This window comes from Rhinopithecus bieti, unplaced genomic scaffold, assembly GCF_001698545.2.
Source record: "Rhinopithecus bieti isolate Rb0 unplaced genomic scaffold, ASM169854v2 scaffold_4639, whole genome shotgun sequence".
Lineage (NCBI taxonomy): Eukaryota > Metazoa > Chordata > Mammalia > Primates > Cercopithecidae > Rhinopithecus > Rhinopithecus bieti.
The window spans coordinates 347,484-374,031 of NW_016804464.1; the positions used below are offsets into that span (position 1 = coordinate 347,484).

The 26,548-nt window shown below is 37.9% G+C and overlaps 1 protein-coding gene across 1 annotated transcript in view; it reads right to left on the minus strand.

Annotated features, from left to right (window-relative positions):
- NEO1 (neogenin 1) overlaps positions 1-26,548 on the minus strand; it is a 198,651-nt gene that overhangs the window by 129,876 nt on the left and 42,227 nt on the right. The window contains exon 6 of the mRNA XM_017868541.1: positions 989-1,143. Coding sequence (XP_017724030.1) covers positions 989-1,143 — 155 coding nt within the window. The remainder of the gene's footprint in view (positions 1-988; positions 1,144-26,548) is intronic.

Sequence of the window (26,548 nt, forward strand, 5' to 3'; positions counted from 1 at the left end):
ATTAACTATTGTTATTGGTATAATAAATATGGTTTAAAAATTTTCTAAAGTTTTCAAATATTGATTTTTAAAAGACTATTTTAGCTATAACAGATTGCTTTATAATGTTAAATACTTGTGAATTACTTTTTGTAACAGGAGATCATGCATTTCAAAAACAGAAAGTATATTTCTAAGAATGAATTACTTGTATGACAAATTTGTAATGAGATATTATGTCTTTAACAACTACAGTTCTGATCATTTTATGAATGTCATGTATAGATCTCAAGGTATGTCATTAATCTTTATTACTAAAGCTGGATAAATCTATTACTAAAATGTTAGATATTGATGATAATATTAGTAGGTAATATCTACAAAGCATTTACTATATATAAAGTATATTAAAAAACAATTATGGCTGAGTGTTCTTAAATACATTTGACACTTTTAAATGCATTTTAAAAAAGAATCTTTGTAACTATTGTGACAACAATTGTCTGACACTGGGTCATCCTTATTTTAAAGGGTCTGGCATCAGTATATGATTTAAGGTTAAGCTTTGTATAGTCAGTTGCATTCTTACATATTATGTTTTTCAAAAGGATCATCTTTCCACACTTCAAGAGGAAGTGTGGAAAGATTTCTGCTTCTTGAACAGAGAGCTGTGGAGACAACTGGGGACACACACACACACACGTGTGTGCTAATCATCTGCCAGAAAATGGTGACAGCTGTGTTTCAGAGTGCCAGTGTGTTCAAGAAAGAGTCTAGACTCTAGGCTTAGGTAAGCCACTGCCTTGCTATGTGATCTTACATAAGCTACCAAAATATTTCTGGGCTCAGCTTTCTCATCAGCCAATGAAGACATTACATTCTATGTGAATTTTTCTATTTCACTTGCAGCACATAAACTAGTATATATAAGATAACTGATCTCTTGGTGACTACATTTAAAATATCTAAAGGTTACAGAAATAAACATACTTCTTTGAAAAATACTTACTACAATCTTAAAGTAATCACTTGGGATAACCATATCCCCATTTTTGACCCACTTCACAGTTGGAGTTGGTTTTCCAGTCACTTCACATTCAAATACAATATCCATAGATTCGTGAGCATATATATTAGTAGGCTGCTTCAGGAATTCAGGTTGAGCTTTAAAATAAAAAAGGAAATTAAGACATTAATGAAAATAGAACTAGTCAGCTATTCATATTTCAACCAATTTTTTAAATCATAAAATCCACAGGATTTTACTCATTATTTGAAACTTCCACATATTTTGGAAAAGCATAACATAAATATATACTAAAATACATATTAGGAATATAATTATCTCTAAAAAATGATTTGCTGGTACAACTAACTGTTTTAAAAGATAATTTCTGAGTTTCCTTATTTGGAATTATTTACTAAGCTGACTATATTGGAGAAATTAAAATGTCTAAAATAAATATTAAAGACTACTTTCCTAAGATTTATACAATTTTCTAAGAGCTATAATTAGAATTCAAAGGTTGAAAAGATTGATAAAACTTTCTTTTTCAGTCAGCTTGATAAGAACAACAACAACAAAAAGTAAAACAAATGTCACATTAGAGTCCTTAAACAGCTCACTCATGCAACACACTCCTATTACTAAGACCCCTCATTATATGCAATGGTTTTCCAGGGTGATGGAGAAAGGATAATTATATTTGAAAAAGTCTGAATATTCCAGTAGCTCCCTTTCCACATGCCCCACAGTTGTAAATTGCTAACTTACAAATAATAGATCACAATATTTTTAATTAGAAGCGTTGAAGTAGATCATCTAGTCCAGCATCCTACCGAATGATGTCATTTCCTGTATGACATCCTTGAAAAAGGGTCTTAATGATCCGTGTTTGAAAAGTGTGAATGACAGGAACTCCCTACATCACAAAGCAGCAAACTCCATTGCAGGCTACTTCTATGAAATAACAACAACAATGGCAATGACAGCAGCTTTATTTACAGTTGACCTAAAATCTGCCCAGCCTGCTGGGATTTTGATTGGGATTGTGTTGAATTTGTGGCAACTTGACATCTTAAAAATATTGTCTTCTTTTCCCTGAACACAGGTTTATCTCTCTATTTAAGTCTGATTTCTTTCATAAATGTTTTATAGATTTCAGTAAGCAAATCTCCTTCATGCTTTGTTAGATAAATACCTAGGTATTTCAAATAGTTTTGATGCTATTCTAAGTGGTACTTTAAATTTTTAAAAATTTCCAGTTGTTCTCTGCTAGTATGTAGGAATGAAATTGATTTATGTGTATTAACCTTTTATCCTGTGGCCATCCTAAATTCTCTCATTATGAGTTGTTTCAGCTTCTGTAAATACAGTTTGGGGATTATCTACACAATCATGCTTGTCTGTGAGTAGAGAGAGTTTTATTTATGTCTTTCCAATCTCCTTTTCCTTTTTTAAAAAAGAACTTTTTAAACCCATTGCACTGTCTAGAGCAGGCCCTGGAGATCTAAACTAGCTATATAACTTAGGTAAATGAAGAACAACAGTACAGAGAGGAGGCAGAACCCCAGGCAAGCAGAACCTCCCCCAAGGAGGGAAATCATGTATAATCTTAAGAAACAACATACATTCACAGTGATGGAAGATCCAGAAAACATAAATCTGTACAACAAGATGAAATCAAGGAAATCTATTAATAGTGAATTTGACTTGATTCTTTCAAACAATGACAAGCCATTTATATTTATTCTTTTGTGAATTATGTATATAAATATGCTGCCGTTTTTCCAATTAGAGTAGTTATAATTTTCTTATCTATATATAAGAGCTTTTTGCATAATGAGAGTTATTATTTCAAGGCTCTCAGCTCCAAAACCTGTCCTTCTTTGCAGTAGTGGATATGGACTTTTGTCAGCTGGTGCTTTGTTAACAGCACTAGGAAAACACTGCACAGCAAAGCAGAGTGATGGGCTTAATTTTCAGATTGGAAGATGCTCTTCTTTTTGCTCCTATGGTGAGGCTGATTGTGAAAGACCCAATAATGATCACCCTCTTGTAAGTTTCTCTAGCTTACTCCAGCATGTGGCTTTCTGTGCACCAGCTCTGACACACTGCATCCCACTGGATAGGGTCCTGTACACCAGCTCCAACTCATGTCATCCCAGTGGGCAACTTTCTGCTTATCATCTGTCCAGCCCACAGCACCCCAGCAGGTGTCTTCTGCACACCAGCTCTGAGGCCTCCCAGCAGGGGATTTCCTGTGCCCCAGCTTTGGCCCATAGCTATGTCCTTTGGCAGCAGCTACACTGTCTCCAACAAGGTCTGAACAACAGTCTTCCTGATTTTCGGATTCTCTCCCTCAGCTCAAGAGGTAGTCATAGCTAATCCCTATATTTACTATTTTTGTATTCTTTAATGTCCTATTTTGCCCTCTTTTAGTAAGCAGATTTTAATAGTTAATAATTTTTTTTTTTTTTTTTTTTTTTTTTTTTGAGATGGAGTCTTGCTCTATTGCCCAGGCTGGAGTGCAATGGTATGATCCTGGCTCACTGCAATCTCCGCCTCCCAGATTCAAACGATTCTTGTGCCCCAGCCTCCCAAGTAGTTGGGATTACAGACATGCACCACCACGCCTGGCTAATTTTTGTATTTTTACTAGAGATGGGGTTTCACCATGTTGGCCAGGCTGGTCTCGAACCCCTGACCTCAGGTGATCCACCTGCCTCGGCCTCCCAAAGTGCTGGGATTACAGGTGTGAGCCACCACGACTGGCCATTAATAATTCTTTATATTAAATTTTGTCTGTTCAAAAATGCCTAGTATAGTTTCTGGCTCCTAACTGGGCCCTGACTAATACAGTAAGCTATGAACCCCTTATCTTCATGCTGCCAATATTTGTTTCCTCTTCTGTCTTTAACTTAAGGCATCTATTGTAACAAAGTTTTATGTTTTCATATGGTAAAATGTATAAGTCTTCTCCATTTTAGCATCTGTATTTCACTATTTTTACTCCAAAGGCTTTCCCTTCTTCTGTACTATAACAATATTCACTTGTATGTTCTTCTTCTATTTCTACAAAACAATCTAGACTTACTAAGTATCCAGCTTTACATGTATCTAAGTGACAAGATCAGTCATTCCAAAAAGAATGACTGATTTGAAAGATTTAATACTAAAATCTGTGTACTCTTGGGGGTTTATTTCAGGACACTAATTGGTTTCATCCATCTGTCTATTCCTGGGCCAGAACCATAAAATTATTGTAACTATGCAATAGGTTATAATATATGGTGGAACAAATATTCTTCCTTTACTTCCTCAAAATTTTTCTAACATGTTTGTTTAGTGTTCCACCCCCTAGATAAATTTAGACTCATCTTATGTTAAGTTTGTCTGTTCTTTCTCAAAGTAAACAGACAAACAAGAACTTGGAGTTTTCATCTGAACTGCAATACATTTTAGATGCAGGAAAACTGAGCATGTTTGCAATTGTGAGTCTTTTTATTTAGAACTAGGTTACTTAAGCTTACTTGTGTTAAATAAAATTTATGGGAGGCTACTAATATGGACTGAGCTTCTACTCTACAGATCAAATCAAACAGACTGAACCAAAGTGAAGTCACTCATGCTAAAGTTGCACATCACCAAACTGAACCTCAGTTATTTACGTGACCTTCTGAGAAATCAGGAGAGTGTGTGTGTGTCAAATCCCCAAATGGGACACTTTTAGCCATCATAAGAAAGTCCCTTCTGCTTTGACCCTTACAATGAAAGTAATCTGAAGCAACTGATGTTAACCAACCCACTTTATTTCTTTGTTCCTCCTCAAGTTACCCTGCAAAAACTAACTGTTCTGCCTGCCCAGTGTAGTGCTTATCTCTGTTCTTTAGATGAGATGCTGCCTGACTCATGAATTATCATTAAAAGTCATTATATCATTCAACTAAATTTGTAAAACTTTTGTCTTTTGATTCTTGGATATTCTTTGATAATTATTTACTGTAAAGCAGTTGTAAAGGCTAGGAGTCAAGAGACATAAAGTTGAGTTCTGGTTCTACCACTGGACATTTTACTAAATGTGGGTTTCAAATCCCTGGGTTACTAAATAAGGAATTCAACTAGACTATTCCTAAGTACACTAAGATCTTTAGCCAATGATTTATAACTTTAACATATATCTTTGATGTGTGATAATTAACACAGCAAAACTAACATTCATAAGTGCTTTCCACTTATAACCATTTAGTTCCCACAACAATTCTATTATGTAGTTATTATTATATTATTTCCATTTTATAGACAAGGACACTAATACACAGAGAAGCTAACTCCATAGCATAAGGCTTAGTCAGTGACAGATCTGGAATTTGAACCTAGGCAGTCTGACTCCAAAACCTATATTCTTTTAAAAAACTTTTTATTTAAGAGGATAGAATAAATCCCACGTACCTATTATGTTGATTCAACAATTATCAAGTCATGGTCAATACTGATTCATCTATGCCTTAATCCATTCCATTCCCAACCTCTACCCCACACACATTATTTTGAAAGCAAACTCCAGGTATTACATTATTTCACATATAAATATTTGAGTACCTCTATAACCCAAGAACTCTCATTTCTAAACATAACCATGATACCATTATCAGGCTGGTATCTAAAATAATTTACTGGCCGGGTGCGGTGGCTCACACCTGTAATCCTGGCACTTAGTGGGGCTGAGGCAGGCGATCACCTGAGGTCAGGAGTTCAAGACTAGCCTGGTCAACTTGGCAAAACCCTGTCTCTATTAAAAATACAAAAATTAGCCAGGCGTGCTGGCTCATGCCTGTAGTCCCAGCTACTCGGGAGGCTGAGCCAGGAGAATCGCTTGAACCCAGGAGGCAGAGGTTGCAGCGAGCCAGGATTGTGCCACTGCACTCCAGCCTGGGTGACAGAGCAAGACTCTGTCTCAAATAATAATAACAATAACAACAATAATAATTTCTTATTATCACCTATTATCCAGTTGGTATTCACATTTCACTAATTGGCCAATGTTCTCACTCTGTTGCCCAGACTGAAGTGCAGTGGCGTGATCATGGCTCACTGCAGCCAAGACTTCCCAGACTCAAGTAATCCTCCTGCGTCAGCCGCTCAAGTAGCTGAGACTACAGGAACACACTACCACACCCAGCTAATTTTTTGATTTTTTTGTACACAGGAGGTCTCACTATGTTGCCTAGGCTAGTCTCAAACTCCTGGGCTCAAGTGATCCTCCTACCTCAGCCTCCCAAAGTGTTAGGATTACAGGCGTGAGCCACTGCCTCTGGCCTCTGTGTTCTTAAAAATGATCTACTTCATTCCAATTGGGCAAACAAGATGCATTCACTGGTGTTAATTTGTTTCTTTTGGTTTTTTTTTTTTTTTTTTTTTTTTTTGCATCTACAGATTCCTCTTTATCTTTTATTTGAAATTTGTTTAAGAAACCAAGTCATTTGTAATATAAGGTTTCCCTGCAATCTGTCTTTTGCTGACTACATTGCCATAGTGGTATTTAACATGTTATTTCTGAAAGCTCACAGTTAAATGTAGAACCTTGATTGGAGTCAGGCTAGTTCCCCGCCCCACCCCCCACACGACACTACTTCATAGGCAGTTCCATGTGCATCTATCAGGAGGTTCATCATGTGTGTCTATCTGTCTTTTGGTGATGTTAACAGCCTTTGGTTATCACTGCCCATCAGGCAGTGCAAAATAGTAACAGTCTTATTCTATCACTCATTCTATAAAGAGAAATATCCCTTATATTACTTATTATTATATCCCCTCAATTATTAGGACAACCCTACAATTATTCGGTTATCCTAAAGTACAGTTCTTTGAAAAGGGGCAGAATAAATGCTTGATTTTTTTTCCCTTCACTTACGTTTTCAAAACAGTGAGCTGGTTTTCTAATATCCTCTCCCAAAGGTGATTGCTGAGGATTTTTTGTTTAAGTATTAAGTGCCCTTAGTTTAAGATATATTTGGTTAGTTTCAATTTACTGAAGTTATTATTCTTTTGATTCTTAAACTATCCCATATTTGACCAACGGAGGAAATCTGAACACAGTGAAAGCTCCTGAGTCCTTTTTCACATGACTCTACTGGTCTTCAGTTTATGGTCATTGCTCTGAGGCCCTTTTTGTGGACAAAGTCAGCAATTCTGTATTTTTTAAGTATAAACTTCATCATGATTTTCTACTAACGTTTCCAGTTAAGTCTAAGACTGTAGGTTTTAGCTGAATCTTCTTAATTTTACATCTATATTTTCCTCTCAAGCCAAAAATCTCTGTTCTCAATGACACTAACATAATTACTCATTTACTTTATCCTACACCCATGGTCTCCGAATAAACATTTGTACCAACAATACGATAACAGAAAACAACTTAAGATTTTTTGCAGTTGTGTCCTTAGAGTAAATCCCACTAGGTACATTATAGTCCAATTACAATTTTAAATTTATATGGAATTATAATTCCACATACTTAGAATTTACTTAGAATTGTAACTTTCTATGTGGCTATATTACCAACTGGATATACCTTTGGAGTCACCTGTTTCATTTTACTTTCCATTTTCAGGAACTACTTTGTAAATGTTTAAATCTATAAAGACAAGGTATATTCAAACAAACCTACATACCTTCTAACCCTGTTTCTCTCATCCTATTTCCTCCTTTACCCTATTGGTAAATCTATAGTTTATTATTCCATTATGAAAATTATAAGCACATACCCACACCCACAATTTGTCCCCACTCCTCTTATTTAGATTGTAAATGACAGCATACTAATTTTTTTCTATCTTCAAAGCCTATACTCTTAACGACTAAGGTGCCATGTTTCCAAGGAATTAACATATTCCTTGAGTCTAAAGAACTGAAAGAACTGAGGCTCCCCCTAGGGCAGAGTAAGTAATTACTCTGGAAAACACAGCAAAATCCTCTTCAAAAAAAAGGAGGGGGGGGGGGCGGATTATTTCAGTATGCATTTTTAGTAAACAGACTTTCACAGACTATTAGAAAAAAAACCATCATAAGCAATGTTCAATTAATCATTACTTTCCCTTTCATCAATTATAAAATAATGCCCTTAAAATGTTCTCTGGATTTTAACTACTCTGTAGATAGTATTCACACCAATTAAACACAATGTAAGAGCACATGTTTGTGGTTGGGAAGTTAAATTGATAACCAGAGAACAAATGAGTCAATTACCATAAGAAAATAAGTGTTGTAATGGAAGATTATGCATTTTGTTACCAAAGAGATAATTAAGCTTCAAATCCTCTTTGACAGCTCCCTATCCCTTCAAATGCCATCATCATTTCAAGAATAATTTTAATTGCTAAATGTACAAGTAGAATTTAATACTAAAATATATTATACTTGCAAAATTTTTTTACTAGAAACATCACTTAATTCCATCACTGTTACATAATGCTGAAAATTGCCATTTAATTAAAATAGAAAACAATATAGTGCCAACGCCAATGTTTCAAGGTTACTTTATTATGCTATGATTTGGAAGATAACCGTTTTCATTTACATTAGCGCTGAATTGTTGGAGTTTCTATTGTTTCATTTTAAAGGTTTATGGATTGAGATTCTTATTAAGCTCTGTAAGCAGAGAAAGAAATCAATTTTGTCCATTTTATATTAAAACTGCTTCTTTTCTGTAATTCACAAATTTACATCTACATTGTTAAAAACAAAAACAAAAACAAAAAAACCCAACAAATAAAAACCAAGCATATAACAGTGTGAAATCCCTTCAGGGATTTTGTTTGACAGTCTAATCACAAATTTGCTATTGGTACTGATTCAACTAACAAAGCAGGAATATATTTGAATCCTCTGACATTTCTTGAGAAAGCTTCCCATTCCAATGAAGGTGAACAGGCTTCTCCTTAACCTCCAGGAGAAACAGGTGACATCATAACTGAAGTAATATTATAACAATGTTTCCACTTGACTATGAAATTGTATTTCTCTCCTTTCATCCCAACCCTGCCCCTAGTCTCATTGTTTTTTCCTTACGCTGGCCTTCAATTTAGTTAATAGGCACTCATCCATCTGATCCTAATTAAAAGTACTTCTTGGTCAGCACGGTGGCTCATGCCTATAATCCTAGCACTTTGGGAGGCCAAGTCAGGTGGATCACTGGAGGTCAGGAGTTCCAGACCAACCTAGCCAACATGGTGACACCCCATCTCTACTAAAAATACAAAAATTAGGCGGATGCTGTGGTGCATGCCTATAAACCCAGTTACTTGGGAGGCTGAGGCAGGAGAATCAACTGGGAGGCAGAGGATGTAGTGAGCCGAGATTGTGCCACTGCACACCAGCCTCGGCACCAGAGGGAGACGCCATCTCAAAAAAAAAAAAAAGTATTTCCTTAAAGAAGCATTTCCTGACACACAGTCCCTCACTTTTCCCTGTTTCTAGCCCTTGACTGTCCTATTTACTATCGAAATCCCAGGGGCCTAAACCGTAATAGGTGCTAACGCATATTAGAATTTTTTTCAAGGATTCTCAAGTTTCTTAAGGATTCAATGTTTTGTGTTGTTTCTCCTAAGTCCACTCTTCAATGTCTGACTTTCTGCATGAATTTTAAATTTTGCTTTTAAATGTTTATGATGATGTAAAATTTTAATGAACATGAAATTTCAGCACCAACATTTGTGCTCATGTTTACATGTTAGCTCTGTGATCACATGATTTAATTCTAATGCAATATTCCTCAAACTTGGAGTCTTAGGGTCTAAAGCTCTTAACTTTGAAAAACTGTACTCTATATATTAACTTTTATTTTGAAAAATTCACAAAAACCTTTATTAAATATAGGCTCCACTTCTTTAACAAGGTTAAACATACTCAATCTTTGCTTGATGTCTCAATATTGTATGTATATACAACATCTAACTTATCCATTCATTCATCATCGTACACTTGGGTTGTTTCCATGTTTCAGTTATTGTGAATAATGCAGCTGTGAATATGGGTGTAGAAATATATTTCTGAGACCCTACTTTCAATTCTTTTGAACATGCACCTGAGATGGAGCACCCTTGAGGGGCCTGTGGGCCTCCCCGGCCCCCAGCACGGAAATAAAGGAAAATCTTGAGTTCCTTCAAGAGAAGTTCCAGGCACCTAGCTGGACCTGAGAAGCAAATGAGCAACTTGATAAGCAAGAGGGTAATAGCAGCTTAAAATAATAGCCAAGGAAGTTAGAGTGGTGGGATGTTTGGTTCCCTATAGAAACTAAAGGTAACATCTTAACACATGTCCCTGGCTTGTTTTTCAGAAACCTGAACCCCACCAAATGGATGTGTTGGCATGTAAACCTCAGATAAGGGGGAACTGAGGACTGAACATCTTTGTCCTAAAGTTCTTCCTGAGGGACTTGGGAAAAGTCACACCCATGAGCCAGAGCTAATATTCTTTTCTGCCGACCCTCAAATTTTAAAACAAAACTTCTCTCCCTTAATGAACTGCAAATCAGAAAATCTACCTATGACCTGTAAATCCCACTTCAAGATTTCCTGCCTTTTCAGGCCAATGTATAACCTCCATGTATTGCCTTATGATTTTGCCTGTAACTTCTACATTCCTGAAATTTTCCCCTGCTTTCGTAAACTCCTGCTTGCAAGCCATTGGAGAGTTCAGGTCTTAAGCATGAGCTACCCGATTCTCCTTGTTTGGTGCCCTGCAATAAACATCTCTGTTTCTCTTGCTGCAATCCCAATGTCAGTGTTTAGCTTTGCTGCACTGGGTGAGCAGATCAAAGTTCAGTTTGGTAACATGCCAGAAGAGAAACTGTTAGTTCAAACGCTAATTCTAGTTTTTTTTTTTTTTTTTTTTTTTTTGAGACAGTGTCTCGCTCTGTCGCCCAGGCTGGAGTGCAGTGGCCGGATCTCAGCTCACTGCAAGCTCCGCCTCCCGGGTTTACGCCATTCTCCTGCCTCAGCCTGTAGCTGGGACTACAGGCGCCCGCCACCTCGCCCGGCTAGTTTTTTGTATTTTTTAGTAGAGACGGGATTTCACCGTGTTAGCCAGGGTGGTCTCGGTCTCCTGACCTCGTGATCCGCCCATCTCGGCCTCCCAAAGTGCTGGGATTACAGGCTTGAGCCACCGCGCCCAGCTCTAGTTTTTCATTTTTTAAGAAGCCACCATACTTTTTACCAGCGACTATGCTTTTCGCTGTACCAAAAGTGCAAAAGGGTTCCAATTTCTCCATATCCTTACCAACACTTGCTATTTTCTGTTTTGTTTTTTTGAGTCGGAGTCTCGCTCTGTCACCCAGGCTGGAGTGCAGTGGCGCGATCTCAGCTCACTGCAAGCTCCGCCTCCCGGGTTCACGCCATTTTCTTACCTCAGCCTCCCGAGTAGCTGGGACTACAGACGCCCGCCGCCACGCCCGGCTAATTTTTTGTATTTTTAGTAGAGATGGGGTTTCACCGTGTTAGCCAAGATGGTCTCGATCTCCTGACCTCATGGTCCGCCCACCTCGGCCTCCCAAAGTGCTGGGATTACAGGCGTGAGCCACCGCGCACGGCAGCTATTTTCTGTTTTTAGAGAGGAGCCATCATAGCAGGTATGGGGGTGGTATCACAGTACTGAGAGAGGATAAAGGAATAACCCGGTAAGGTAGGCAGTTAGGGTGGGTCCTCAGTTGAATTATTTCAAACAGAACCACCTGAAACATCAAGCTGCAGGCACAGATAAGGGAACTTGCATAGGGGGGCTTGCCTAAGACATGTCCACAGCCACACAGGTAAGAAAGGCTACATAGGTGACTTGCCCAGACATGCCCACAATGGAAAATCCCGTCTCCTGACACATGTGCAGCAAGGGGAACAAAGCAATGTGCAATAACTCAAGCTAAGGGCCTGCATGTGCATTAGGAGGACGGGGTGGAGCTGTCAGAAATTTGCACATTATGTAAATGGCATGCCCAGCCCTCAACGGTTTCTTATAAAAAGCCTCCGCATTCAACTGTAAAAACGGCAGCCCTCTTCTGGGTCCCCTCTCTGCTGTGGAGAGCTTTCTTCTTTCACTTATTAAACTTTTGCTCCAACCTCACCGTTTCTGTCCACGCCCCTTAATTCTCTTGGTCACTGAGACAAAGAACTCTGAACTCCAGGTGATACCTCACAAGAGACTGCTACATTGTAGTGCATTGGCAAGACTCTAACAATACCATATATGTTTTTGTACCATTTGATTTTTTACCACGCTTGTTGACTATTTAAGAAAATTACTGACTGCTGGATGGTTTGAATTTACCTGCTCTCTGATTCTCCCTACTGTTCTACAGTTGGTATTTTTCTGTTAACTGACAGTATCGTTTTCTTTCTTTTCTCCATCTCTCTACTTTCCTTTTTATCATTTTCAAATTTAAGAAGGTGAAAATTACTCAGTATAAAAGGTGTACAGAACATAGAAAACGTAAAAGCCTCCCCTTTATCAAGCTTCAAACCACCTGTCAATACCACTACCCTCCTTAGAGAGAAATACTATTCATATTTTGGTGTGTGAACTGTCCAAACATTTTCTATGTATTTAAAACACATCACACATACACACACACATACTTGTTTTAAAATATAGACTGTAATCTAGGCAACGTAGTGAGAACCCCATCTCTACAAAAAATAAAATAAAAAAATAAAAAATTGGCCAGGCATGTGGAACATGCCTCCAGTTTCAGTCACTCAGGAGGTGAAGGCAGGAGACTCCTTGAGCCCAGGAGTTCGAAGCTGCTGTGAGCTATGATTATACCACTGCACTACAATCTGGGCAACTTAGCAAGACCCCCACTTCTAAAAAATAAAATATAGACTGAGTCAACCAATAACTAATTTTCTGCAACTTGTATTTCTCTCTTAATAATATTGCATATTAGTATACATGTAGCCACATACACAGCATAGTAGGTCAATCGTATGTCCATATCCCAATGTAATTATTCTATTAATGCACAGTTAAGGTTACTTTTCATTTTTCTACTACAGGCTGCAATATGCATCCTTGTACATATCTTTGTATGCATGTGCAAGGATTTTAGAACAGATTCTCAAAGGGAATAACTAAGTCAAGGTGTTTCTGTATTTTAGATTTTGATAAATATCACCAAAGGCTGTACCAATTTCATATTCCTATCAGAGAGTAACTATCAATGAAGCTATTCAACATTCTACTGCACGTCCTAGCTAATTTAATGAAATAAGAAAAAGAGGTTGGGCATGGTGGCTCATGCCTGTAATTCCAGCATTTTGGGAGGCTGAGGCGGGTAGATTACTTGAGGTTAGGAGTTCAAGACCACCCTGGCCAACAAGGTGAAATCCCGTCTTTATCAAAAATACAAAAAATTACCCGAGTGTGGTGGCATGTGCCTGTAATCCCAGCTACTTGGGAGGCTGAGAAAGGAGAATCGACTGAACCCAGGAAGTGGAGGTTGCAATGGACCGAGATAGATCGTGCCATTGCACTCCAACCTGGGTGACAGAGCAAGACTTCGTCTCAGAAAAAAAAACACACACAAACCAATAATAATAATAATTAGCTGGATGTGGTGGTGGGTGCCTGTAATCACAGCTACTTGGGAGGCTGAGGTGGGAGAATCGCTTGAACATGGGACGTGGAGGTTGCAGTGAGCTGAGATTGCACCACTGTATTCCAGCAGCCTGGGCAACAGAGTGAGACTCTGTCTCAAAAAAATAAAAAGAAAAAAAAAAAGAAAAGAAATAAGAAAACAAACAAAATACAAATACAGGAAAAGGGCTGGAGAAATCCACCCCCGCCCCTACCACACACATCATAGCAATGACTGTCTACTTAAAACATTCAAGAAAATCTCTCTCGCCTGGAGAAATTCCAATGTGCATTACTGTACTATCTGTAGTGGGAAGGGACTCCAGTGATTTCATGAACAGGAATAATAATTACACAAACTACAATAGGTCTAAAGCATATGTTACAGCCTTCCCACTCAAAGTATAGTACAGGACCAACAGTACTGGCATCATCTGGGAGCTTATTAGAAATACAGAATCTCTGTTTCCCCACCCCAAACCCTCTGAATCGGTTTCAGCATTTTAACAAAATCTCCAGGTGGTTTGCAGGCACATTCAAGTTTGATAAACATCGCTTTTGGGCATTTAAATACTGATTATAGTCCTGTATGTACAAACAGAGAGAAATTTAAATACAATAATGTCAAAAAGCAATTTGCAGAGCAAACTAGATGATACAATAACTGCTAATGAAAAAATTATTTTTAGATGTACATGTATGTAAATGCTTTTTGAAGACACCTGTAAGTATACACACTAAACTAATAATGGTTATCCTCTGAGGAAAGGGGTGGGAATGGGGAAGGGGTAATAAAGGAGGAGGTTTACTTTGTTGATATGGTTTGATTCTTTAATAATGTTACTGCATTACTTAAATAATTTTAAAAGAAAATAAAAGCCAAAAGAATAAGCTGAAAACTATTAGAATGAAATATAAACCTCTAGTAAACTAGCAGAATAAATGATTAACATGTTTTTTGTTGTCACTCTTACGTAACAAAAAAAAGTAGAAAATGTAAATCTAAAAACCTAATTCATAGCTACAAAAACAATAAAATAGTTGAGATATATACTTAACAAGTAAACTATAAAACCTTTAGGATGAAAACTATGTAATTTTATTAAGGAAACAAAATATTAAAGAATGGCCTGGTTTGATTGAATCTTGCATGGCTGTTGTCTCAAGCAATAGTTGTTCATTTCCATCTGCTTTCTCTCCCACCTAAGTGTGTGCCACCACCCCATGGAAGATTCAGTGGACATGAACATGAGCCCCCAAGGCCTGAGGACCATGTTTCTCATTGTGAACCAAAGGCTGACAAAGATTACCACCTTAGGTGGCTAATGATGAAAATGAGTATCGGTTATCTTTAAGAATGGTCAGTTAAGAGGCTGGTGCTACTGATGAACTGCAGATTGTTGATACAGAGACGATGAATTATGAAGGCAGTCGAATTAAAATAATACTGGCAACTGGCCGGGCATGATGACTCACGCCTGTAATCCCAGCACTTTGGGAGGCCGAGGTGGGTGGATCACTTGAGGTCAGGGGTTCGAGACCAGCCTGGCCAACATATTAAACCCAGTCTACTAGAAATACAAAAACTCAAAAATTAGCTGGGCATGGTGATGCACACCTATAATCCCAGCTACTTGGGAGGCTGAGGCACGAGAACCACTTGAACCCAGGAGGTGGAGGTTGCAGTGAGCTGAGATCACACCACTGCACTCCAGCCGAGGCAACAGAGCGAGACTCTGTCTCAAAAAAATAATAACAACAAAATAAAAAATAAAGTAATAGTGGCAACTTTGAACAGCCAATGATTTCCCTTGGGGGCTTTGAAATACCACCACCCGTGGCCTTATGGTTGAAGTGTGGTTCAGGGCCCATGCATATCAGGGGACAGCACTTAGTAGCTGGGGAGGAAGGTGGAGAGGCTTAGAAGATCAAGAAGAGGAGGATGTGAAACTCTTAGGTACATCTGGAGAGCAATCTGCCCCTGGAGCTGGTAGCAAGGTTACCCGGGTTGTGGAGAGGGAAGAGGAGACAAGAATAAGCTCCAGTGAAGAAATCTATATGCGACACTCCAGCCAAAAATGCACAAAAATCAAAGCAAAATGGAAAAGATTAAAAACCATCAACACCAAGATCAAAGGATCAAGAATCCTTCAAAAAACAGGAGAAAAAATAAAAAATAAAACACAAACTTCAAAAACACCAAGAGGACCTAGTTCTGTAGAAGACATTAAAGCAAAAACGCAAGCAAGTACAGAAAAAGCTGGTTCTCTTCCCAAAGTGGAAGCCAAGTTCGTCAATTATATAAAGAATTGCTTCTGGATGACTGACCAGGAGGTAATTCAAGATCTCTGGCAGTGGAGAAAGCCTCTTTAAGAACATAGATTAAACAGTTTTAAAAATTTTTCCATCTTATTCACTTATGTAACAGTTGATATACAGTTGTCCTTTTTACAATGTAGAGTGAGAATTTTCCCTAATATGTCTGATAAATGTTGTCCAAGTTCCACTGCCAAAAATGTGTTGTCCAAAATGCCTGTTTAGTTTTCAAGATGGAAATCCACCATTTGCTTGGATTTAAGCATATATGGAATGTTATGATAGGACACAGTAGTAGCAATGGTCAGACATGGAAATGGTGGGGAGACAAGAATGTACATATGAAATAACCTCGGCATTTCTAAAAAAAAAAAAAAAAAAAAATGGAGGCACAGTTATAGATGCAAATATGTATGAAAATTCTCATACTACTGAAGTGACATTAAATCAGGGAAAAGATACGTAACTCAAGAAAAAATCTTAGAAACTGTAATCACTTGGAAAGAATAATGTTGGATTTGTATCTCATTTCTTATACCAAAATAAATTTCATATGTATCAAAAATTTAATGATTAAAACCAAATGCTGCCATAAAAGCACTAGAAGAAGACATGAGATTTTTAAAAAATATAATCTTGGAGGGAGGACTAAGTATGACACAAACTCAGAAGCCACAAAAGAAAATTTAAACATATTGGCTTGTGATACTGTGAAATCTGTCTTTGGACTTCATCCTGGTTTCCTGACACAGAGCCCCTAAATCTCCTGGAATTTCCTGGGTGACAGGAGCAACTTTTGTTCTATAATAAGACAAATCTTGATGGGGTACTTGATAGCCTCTGGATGAGGGCTAATCAACAGTGGAACCAACCATGAGAGGGTTGGAATTTTCAGCTCTGTTCCCCAAACTCCAGACGGGGAGATGAGCTCAAGGTTCAACTGATCACCAGTGGCCAATGATGTAATCAATCATGCCTACATAATGAAACCTCCACAGAAACTTGTAAGGACAGGGTTCAGGAGAGCTTCTAGGTAGCTGAACACATGCAGGTTCCTGCAGGGTGGTTCCCAGAGAGGACATGGAAAGTCCATGCCCCTTCTCACGTATCTTGCCCTATGCTATTTAACACTTTGTAATATCCTTTATAATAAATAGCGACATTTAAGTAAGCATTTCCCTGAGCCCTGTAAGCCACTCTAGCAAATTAATAAAACCCAACAAGGGTATCGTGGGAACCCCAATCTGTAGCTAGTCAGTCAGAAGTTCTGGAACCCTACACTTGAGACTATACCACCTGAAGAGAGATGGTAGTCTGGTGGTCCTGAGCTCCCAACCTATGAGATATGACACTCTCTCCAGTACCATATCTCCACATGGAAATGGTGAGGAGGCAAGAATATACATATGAAATAAACTCAGTATTTAGTAAGTAGTACTGTTTCTATTAGGAAAATAGAAAGGTAGGTAGTGTCAGAACTGAACTGAATTACAGGACACACAGCTGGTGTCCACTGAAGTACTGCTTGGTGTATGGGGAAATAACCCCCACATTCTGGGGTCACAAAGGTTTTCTGTGTTGAGTAGAAAGTAGAGAATAGGAAAAACAAGAGTTTGGTGTTTTGGGGTTTTGTATGTTCAAGAGGACTACATAGAAAATAAAAGTATACATAATTAAAATTATGAAGTAAAAGACAATGAATGGGGAAAACAGATAACAGAATTAATTTCCCTAATATATACAAGTTTCAACAAATTAATAAGAAAAAATTACCAATAAAAACAGTAAAAGATATAGACCATGCACAAAATGAAAATACACAGAATTTCCTAATATATGAGAAAAGATGTTGAACCTCACTCATGTAAGTAATATGCAAATAGCAAGTGTACGAGAAACGGACAGTCTTATATATCTTGGTGATGATATAAATTGATACAATCTTTTACAGGGTAATTTAATAATATCTACAAAAATCTAATTGTATAAACTCTTTGATACAGCAATTTCACCTCAAGAGATTCATCTATCAGAAACACTCGCACATTTGCATAAAGACATAAGGATATTCCATGAATACTGAAGCAGCAAAAGATTAGGAATCACCAAATAGTAAGCTATTTTAACCACACTCCATCAAGACTGCTGCTGCTTCCATGCTGACTTGCCCTTATGCCAGGTCATGGTGGAGTGGCTGAAGTCATTTTTGTAATTAAGAGAAGTCATGAGGAAATTGAGCTACATATACCATTAGTGGGTTTAGTGGGATATATTTATGTGGTTTTTGCCAAAACTTCTGTGTATACCTAAACTGTCTCAGTATAGGACAACTTCCAGGAATACTCCTTCTGCCCACTGTACTAACAGGACCCAACACCGAGACACAAAGGTGTAGAGTCATATTCAAATAACTATATCTTAAACACTGGAGAAAAAGATCAAATTAGCCTTCTATTTACATAGAAAGTGACTTACAAAATCACTGACATAGGAGACAATGAAATAAAATGCAGCAAAAACAATTATTACAACACATAAGTGTATAAGGTAATATTTTTAAAGTGTTTTTTTCTGGATTTTTTGTAATGTTTGTAGTGTTTATCAGCTTTGAAAAACTAATTTATTGTGCTTTCTTTTCTCATTCGGAATATCTACTCATTTTGTACATAATTTGGTATTCACTATGTTTTTAAAAAATTTTTTGAGACAGAATATGGCTATAGCTGCCCAGGCAGAACTCAAACTCCTGGGCTCGAGCAATCCTCCTGCCTCAGCTTCCTGAATAGCTAGGACTCCAGGTGTGTGTTACCACATCTCGCTACTCACTGTCTTATACAAGGCCCCCAAAGTAGTTTTCACTGCAGACCTCAAAAAAGCTGGACCTGCTCCTGACGATGACAACCTCTAAGATTGCTTGTTACATCTATTATGCTATTTTTACACACCTCTTTGCTTGAACAGGCATAGAATATCTCCAGAAGGATAAGAAAAAAATAATGATAATGGTTGCTTCTATGGAGGAGGGCTGGGACATTGCAGTAATATTTCACCACATATCCTTTCTAGAACATCTTCATATGTTATATACTAAAATATATTAATTGAAATAATTAAAATTATATTTAATTGAAATATTAAAATATTTAATTGAAAATAAAAGTGAGGCCAGGTGTGATGGCTCATGGCTGTAATCCCAGAATTTTGGAAGGCCAAGGCAGAAGGAATGCTTGAGGCCAGGATTTCAAGACCAGCCTGGGTAACAAAGTGAGATCGCCATCTCTACAAAAAAAAAATACAAAAATTAGCTGGGTGTCGTTGTGGTCCCAGCTACACAGGAAGCTGAAGCGGCACAACTGCTTGAGCCCAGGAAGTCAAGGCTGCAGTGAGCCATGATCACACACTGCACTCTAGTCTGGGCAACAGAGTAAGACCCTGTCTCAAAATAATGGTAATAATAATATAATAATAATAGTGGAGATATACACACACCTGACTACAAAGACTTAATTTTGTAAATACATCAATCACAATTCTTTTGAAATGAATCTGTAAATTCAATGAAATGCCATTACTATCCCAAGAGAAATTTTATCAAAATTTAACAAGCTGAATCTGCAGGCCATCTAGAAGAAAAAATTTTAAAAAAAAATTTTTTTTTTGACAGTCTCACTCTTTCTCCCAGGCTGGAGTGCAGTGGGGTGATCTCGGCTCACTGCAACCTCTGCCTCCCAGGTCCAAGCAATTTTCCTGTCTCAGCCTCATGAGTAGCTGGAACTACAGTCATGCACTACCACACCCAGCTAAGTTTTGTATTTTTAGTAGAGACAGGATTTCACCATATTGGCCAGGCTGGTCTCGAACTCCTGACCTCAACTTGCCTCAGCCTCCCAGAAAGCTGGGATTACAGGTGTGAGCCACCACATCTGGCCAAACATATTTATTTTTGAAAAGAACAATGAGAAGGGATCCTTTTAACAAAATATTAACAACTGAAACAGTATAGTATTGATGTAGGAATTCATAAAGTTTTCAATAAAACAGAGTTTAGGATAAGATCCACAGAATTTCAGAAATTTCAAGGTTTTCTCCAAGATGGCTGACTAGAAGCATTTCCAGCATATCTCATCCACTTAGAAGAACCAAAATAGTGTGTAGACAATTACACTTTAAATATATTATCCAAGAGGGAGCATGGAGTTCAAGAGAAAAGCAAAAGGAAACTTCAACGTCTGGGAAGGAGAAGGAAAACAGGTAACCCGTGTGGCAGGGACTGGCTGAAAATCGGAAATGAATCCCCAATAGGGGAGAGGGTGAGTGAGTGTGCCTCTGCAGTCCATGTTCCCACAGGGGAATCGTACAATCCAGGCTGTGGGAGAGCACCTTGGCCCTCCTGAGTCCTGGATCTCACGTGGGGAGTGACCAGAGAAGGAACTGCTCCAGGGACGTACCACACATTCCATCAGATACAGGCAGCTACAGTAATCTCAATCCCAGCTCTTAACAAGCTGTGGGTGGTCCTGGGAACTAGTGGCAGTGCCAGGTTTTGGTGTCAGAGATTTGGGCCGGGGCTTGAAGAACTGGGACTCAAGCAGGAGTCTGGACTCCTGCAACCAGAACTGAGAAACTGGCATGGGCAGCTGATACTGAGACTGGGGTATCCCCCTACCCGCTTGGGACCTGAGCAGGAGGAGAGTTGCCATGGAGGCTTGGAATTAAGCTGGGTTGTATCTCCTAAGGCCCCAGACTGAGTTACAGAACATGGCCATGACTGAACAGGCTGATCTGCTGCCACAGTCAAGAGCGGCAGGGAACTCTGCCAGGACTGGGGCATGAGAGGGAAGCAAGTCCCACTTACACAAGCCAAATCTGTAGCTGCTCGGACTGCCCCTCCCTCCCCATATTAAGACCTCAGCATAGAAACAGTCATCCCTCACCCAAGAATTTCACCAGGGGCCTGAGAACTGCCCTGCCACCCCCGTCAAGGAAGGCGAATGCACCCACCACTGGGAGGCCTGAGTATAAGCTTGCCTTCTCCAGCTCCACTCAACTTGGGCCCCATTCCACAGAGCCGGGTGGAGGTTAGGGGGATCCAGGTTCCTGAGAATTCTGCAACTCAATTCACCATCTGGGACACCTGTGCAAGCACTTCTCCTCAGAAACAGAGGTTGGCATAAAACCTACTGTTGTCAATGCAGCTGGCTGTTACCTGCAAATGCCACCTACTGGCCTGGAGGATGACGTGTACAGCCCATTGCAACAACTGATAAAACAAGGGCACAACACTTGTGAATGGGAAGAGGTTCTCACTACTACTGCTATCCGCATTGCCCATACCACCCTGGCTCCCCAGGAGATCAAGAGCCTGCTCACCTGCATGGTCTACCTCTACTACAACAGGCATTTGAGAGAGTCACCCAGGGGCCAAAGAATTGGCCTACCTGGAACTACGAACATGGACTGGGAACTACGAACATGGATGCCAGCATATACCACACCAGCTCACAATGATAGACACATTTAGCCCACCACCACTACCACTGAAGGACCCATCAGGCATTCCAGTCCCCAGCAAAACCTCATCACAGACTCCACCAATAACTGCACACTAACACACAGAAAAATCCACAGATAACATTAAGGCTATCTGTTGCCAAGGAAATCATATGGAATCCTTAAAGCCACAGCACATATCCAGCAGGAAAGCCAAAATGTCCTATCCAATCAACATCATAGACATATCTTCAATAAAAATCTCTCCACCCAATGAAAGCAAATTCAAAAATAAGAAGTAGTGACTGTTACTCCAGATGCACAGAAACCAATGTAAAGATACAGGAAGTATGAAAAAGCAACATATTATGACACATTCAAAGGAACACAATAATTCTCCAGTAATAGGTCCTAACCAAAAAGAAATTCTTGAACTTCTAGATAAAGAATTAAAAATACTGATTTTAAAGAACCTCAATGAGATTGCAAGAGAAATATAAAAACCAGTACAAAGCAGTAAGAACATCAATTTAGGATACCAATGAGAAATTTATCGAGATAGATATCTTCAAATTCTAGAACTGAAAAATTCACTGAAGGAATTACAAAATACATTTGAAAGCTTCAACAATAGACAAGCCTGAACAGAAGAAAGAATCTCAGAACTTGAAGACAGGTCTTTTGAAATAATCCAGTCAGACAAAAACTTAAAAAGAATAAAAAAACACAAAGACTTCAAGATGTTTGTGACTACATAAAGTGACTGGACTTGTGAATTATGGGTATTCCTGAGGGGGAGGAAAAATCAAAAAGTTTAGAAAACCTATTTAAGGAAACAACTGATGAAAACTTCCCAAGTCTAGCAAGAGATTCAGACATTCAGATACAGGAGGCCTAGAGATCCTGAGGAAAATACATTCCAAAAAGGACTTGGAATAGGCACCACAGCGTATTATAATCAGACTGTCTGAAGTCAAAGTAAAAGAAAGAATTTTAAAATTAGCAAGAAAAAAAGCATCTAGTTACCTATAAAGAAAACCCCATCAGACTAACAGTGGACTTCTCAGCAGAATTCTTATAGGCCAGAAGAGAATGGGCTGGCATTTTCAAAGTGCAAGTAAGGAAAACCACCACCACCCACCACCCAACACACCACCACCCAACCACCACCATACCACCACAAGAATTTTATATCCAGCAAGATTAAGCTTCATAAATGGAGAAATTAAGTATTTCCCAGAGAAAATTTATGACCACCAAATCAGCCCTATAAGAAATGCTCAAAGGAGACCTAAACGTGGAAATGAAAGGTTGACATTCACCATGACAACACAAGAAAGAAAGAAAAAAAAAACCTCACAAAAAAAGAAAGGAATCAAATAGCAACACAACATAATTCCATCAAGCCAAAAGACAAAGAAAAAGAAACAAATTTATAAAACAACTAGAAAACAATTTACAATGTAACAGGATCAAAACCTCACATATCAATGTTAACGCTGAACATAAATGGATTAAGAGCTCCACTTAAAAGATATAGATTGGTGGAATGAATTTTAAAAACATCATTCAACAATATGCTGCTTGCAATAAACTCACCTGTAAAGACACATAGACCGAAAGTAAAAGATATTTCACACCAACAGAAACTGAAAGTAAGCAGGACTAGCTATGCTCATATCATATAAAATAGACTTTAAATCAAAAATATCTTAAAAAGACTAAGAAAGTCATCATCATATAATTATAAGGGGACCAATTCAGTAAAAGAATATAGCAATTCTAAATATATATGTACCCAATACCAGAGCACTCAGATTCATAAAACAATTATTATTAGACCTAAAGAGATAGCAATACAATAATACTGGAGGATTTCAACACTTCACTCACAGCATTAAACAGATCAAGACAGAAAATCAACAGAGAAATATTGGACTTTATACCAAATGGACCTAACAGACTTTTACAGAATATTCTACCCAACAACTGCAGAATATACACTCTTCTTATCAGCACATGGAAAATTCTCTAAGATAGGTCATATGTTAGGCCACAAAACAAGTCTCAACAAATTTTTAATAAATGAAAACATGTCAAGTATTTTCTCAGACTCCAGTGTAATCAAACTAGAAGTCAATACCAAGATGGCTTCAGATACCATACAAATACATGGAAACTACACAACACGCTCCTGAGTGATCACTGCGTCAACAAATAAATTAAAATAAAATTGTTTTTAAATGTTGAAATACATGAAAATGGAAACACAACACATCAAACCTGTGGGATTCAGCAAAAGCAGTGATACCAGGGAAGTTTAAAGCATTAAATGCCTACATCGAAAAGGTAGAAAGATTACAAATTAACAACCTAACATCACACTTCAATAAAACAGGAAAGCAAGAAAAACCAAACTCAAAGTTTGCAGAAGAGGAGAAATACAAAGAGCAGAACTAAATGAAAAGAGATAAGAAAACAATACAAATGATAAATAAAACAAAGAGTTGGTTCTTTGAAAAAAATAAAGAAAATTGATAAACTACTAGGCTAGACTAACCAAGAAAAGATCCAAATAAATACAATCAGAAATGATAAAAAGAGATATTACAGGTGATACAAGAGAAACACAAAAGATCAAAGATTATTATAAACAACTATACACTCATAATCTAGAAAACACTGAGGAAATCGATATAAATTCCCAGAAAAATACAACCTCCCAAGATGAAACCAGAAAAAAATAGAAAACCTAAACAGACCAATAAGTGGTGAGATTGAATCAGTAGTAAAAAACCTCCCATAAAGAAAAAGCCCAGGACCAGGTAGATTCACACCCAAATTCTACCAAACATACAAAGAACTAAAGCAATCCTCCTGAAACTGTTCCCAAAAATCAAGGAAGAAGAAATTCTCCCTAATTCAATCTACAAGGCCAGTATCATTCATACCAAAACCAGACAAGGACACAACAAAAAAAAACTACAGACCAATATTCCTGATGAACACAGACACAAAAATCCTAAACAAATTATCAGCAAATTAAATCCAACAGCACATCAAAAGATAATATACCAGGATCAAATGGGTTTTATACCAGGGACACAAGGACGGTTCAACATATACAAATCAATAAATGTGATACATCAACAAAATGAAGGGCAAAAAACAGATGATCATCTCAACAGACATAGAAAAAGCATTTGATAAAAGTCAGCATCCCTTCATGATAAAAACTCTCAACAAAGTAGGCAGAGAAGGAACACACCTCAAAATAGTAAAGGCCATATATAACAAACTCACAGCCAACATCATGCTAACTAGAGAAAAGTTTAAAGTGTTCCTTATAAGAACTGGAATAAGACAAGGATGTCCACTTTCACCACTCCTTTTAAATATAGTACCGGAAGTCCTAGCCAGAGCTATCAGGCAAGAGAAATAAATAAAAGGTATCCAAACTGGAAAAAAGGAAGTCAAATTATTCCTGTTTGCTGATGATATGATCTTATATCTAGAAAATCCTAAAGAATCCACAAAAAACCTCTTGGATTTGATAAATAATTCAGTAAAGTTTCTGGATACAAAAGTAATGTACAAAAATCAGTAATGTTTCTATAAACCAATAGCAACTTAGCTGAGAACCAAACCAAGAAGACAATACCATTTAAAAATAGGTACAAAAAATACCTGTGAATATATTTAACCAAGGACATGAGAGATTTCTACAAGGAAACTACAAAATTCTGAGGAAACAAGTTGAAGATGACACAAATAAATGGAAAAACATCCCATGCTCATGAATTGAAAGATGTAATATCATGAAAATTACCATATTGCTCAAAGCAGTCTCCAGATTAAATGCAACTGCTATCAAAATACCAGCATCATTTTTCACAGAATTAGCTAAAACAACCCTAAAATTCATACAGAACCAAAAAAGAGCCCAAATAGTCAAAGCAATCCTGAGCCAAAAGACCAAAGCTGTAGGCATTGCATTACCTGACTTCAAATTATACTAGGTTATCTAGTAACCAAAGAGCATGGATGGTCCTATCAGAGGTATGTGAGCCAGAGCAACTGTATCTTAAATAGGAGCTAGGTAAAACGAGGCTGAGATCTACTGGGCTGCATTCCCAGACAGTAAAGGCATTCTAAGCCACAGGATGATATAGGAGGTTGGCACAAGATACAGGTCATAAAGACCTTGCTGATAAAACAGGTTGCTGTAAAGAAGCTGGCCAAAATCCACCAAAACCCAAGATGGCCACAAGAGTGACCTCCTGGCCGTTCTCACTGCTACACTCCCACCAGCACCAATGACAGTTTACAAATGCCATGGTAACATCAGGAAGTTACCCTATATGGTCTAAAAAGGGGAGGCATGAATAATCCACCCCTTCTTTAGCCCTTTATCAAGAAATAACCATAAAAATGAGCAACCAGCAGCCCCTGGGACTGCTCCATGGAGTAGCCACTCTTTTATTCCTTTACTTGCTTAATAACCTTGCTTTCACTTCACTTGATGGATTCTCCCTGAATTCCTTCTTGTGTGAGATCCAAGAATCCTCTCTGGAGGTCTGGCTCAGAACCTCTTTCCTGTGACAGCACTGGAATAAAGATAGACACATCAATGCAAAAGAACACAGAACAAAGAAATAAAGTCACATATTTATAGCTAACTGATCTTTGACAGAGTTGACAAGAACACACACTGGTGAAAGGATACCCTTCTCAATAAATGGTGCTGGGAAAATTGGATTGCTATATGCAGAAGAATGAAACTGGACCCCTATCTCTCCATATATATAAAAATCAATTCAAGATGAGACCTGAAACAAAAATACTAGAAGAAAATCTAGGGAAAACTCTTCTGTACATTGGTCTGGACAAAGAATTCATGACTAAGAGCTTGTAGCACAGGCAACAAAAACAAAAATAGACCAATGAGACTTATTTCAACTAAACGCTTCTGCACAGCAAAAGAAATAACAGAGTAAACACAATCTGTGGAATGTGAGAAAATATTGAGAATTGTACATATGAGAAGGGACTAATAACCGGAATTTACAAAGAACTCAAATAACAACAAATAATCCCATTTAAAAGCAGGCAAAGGATATGAATACACATATCTCA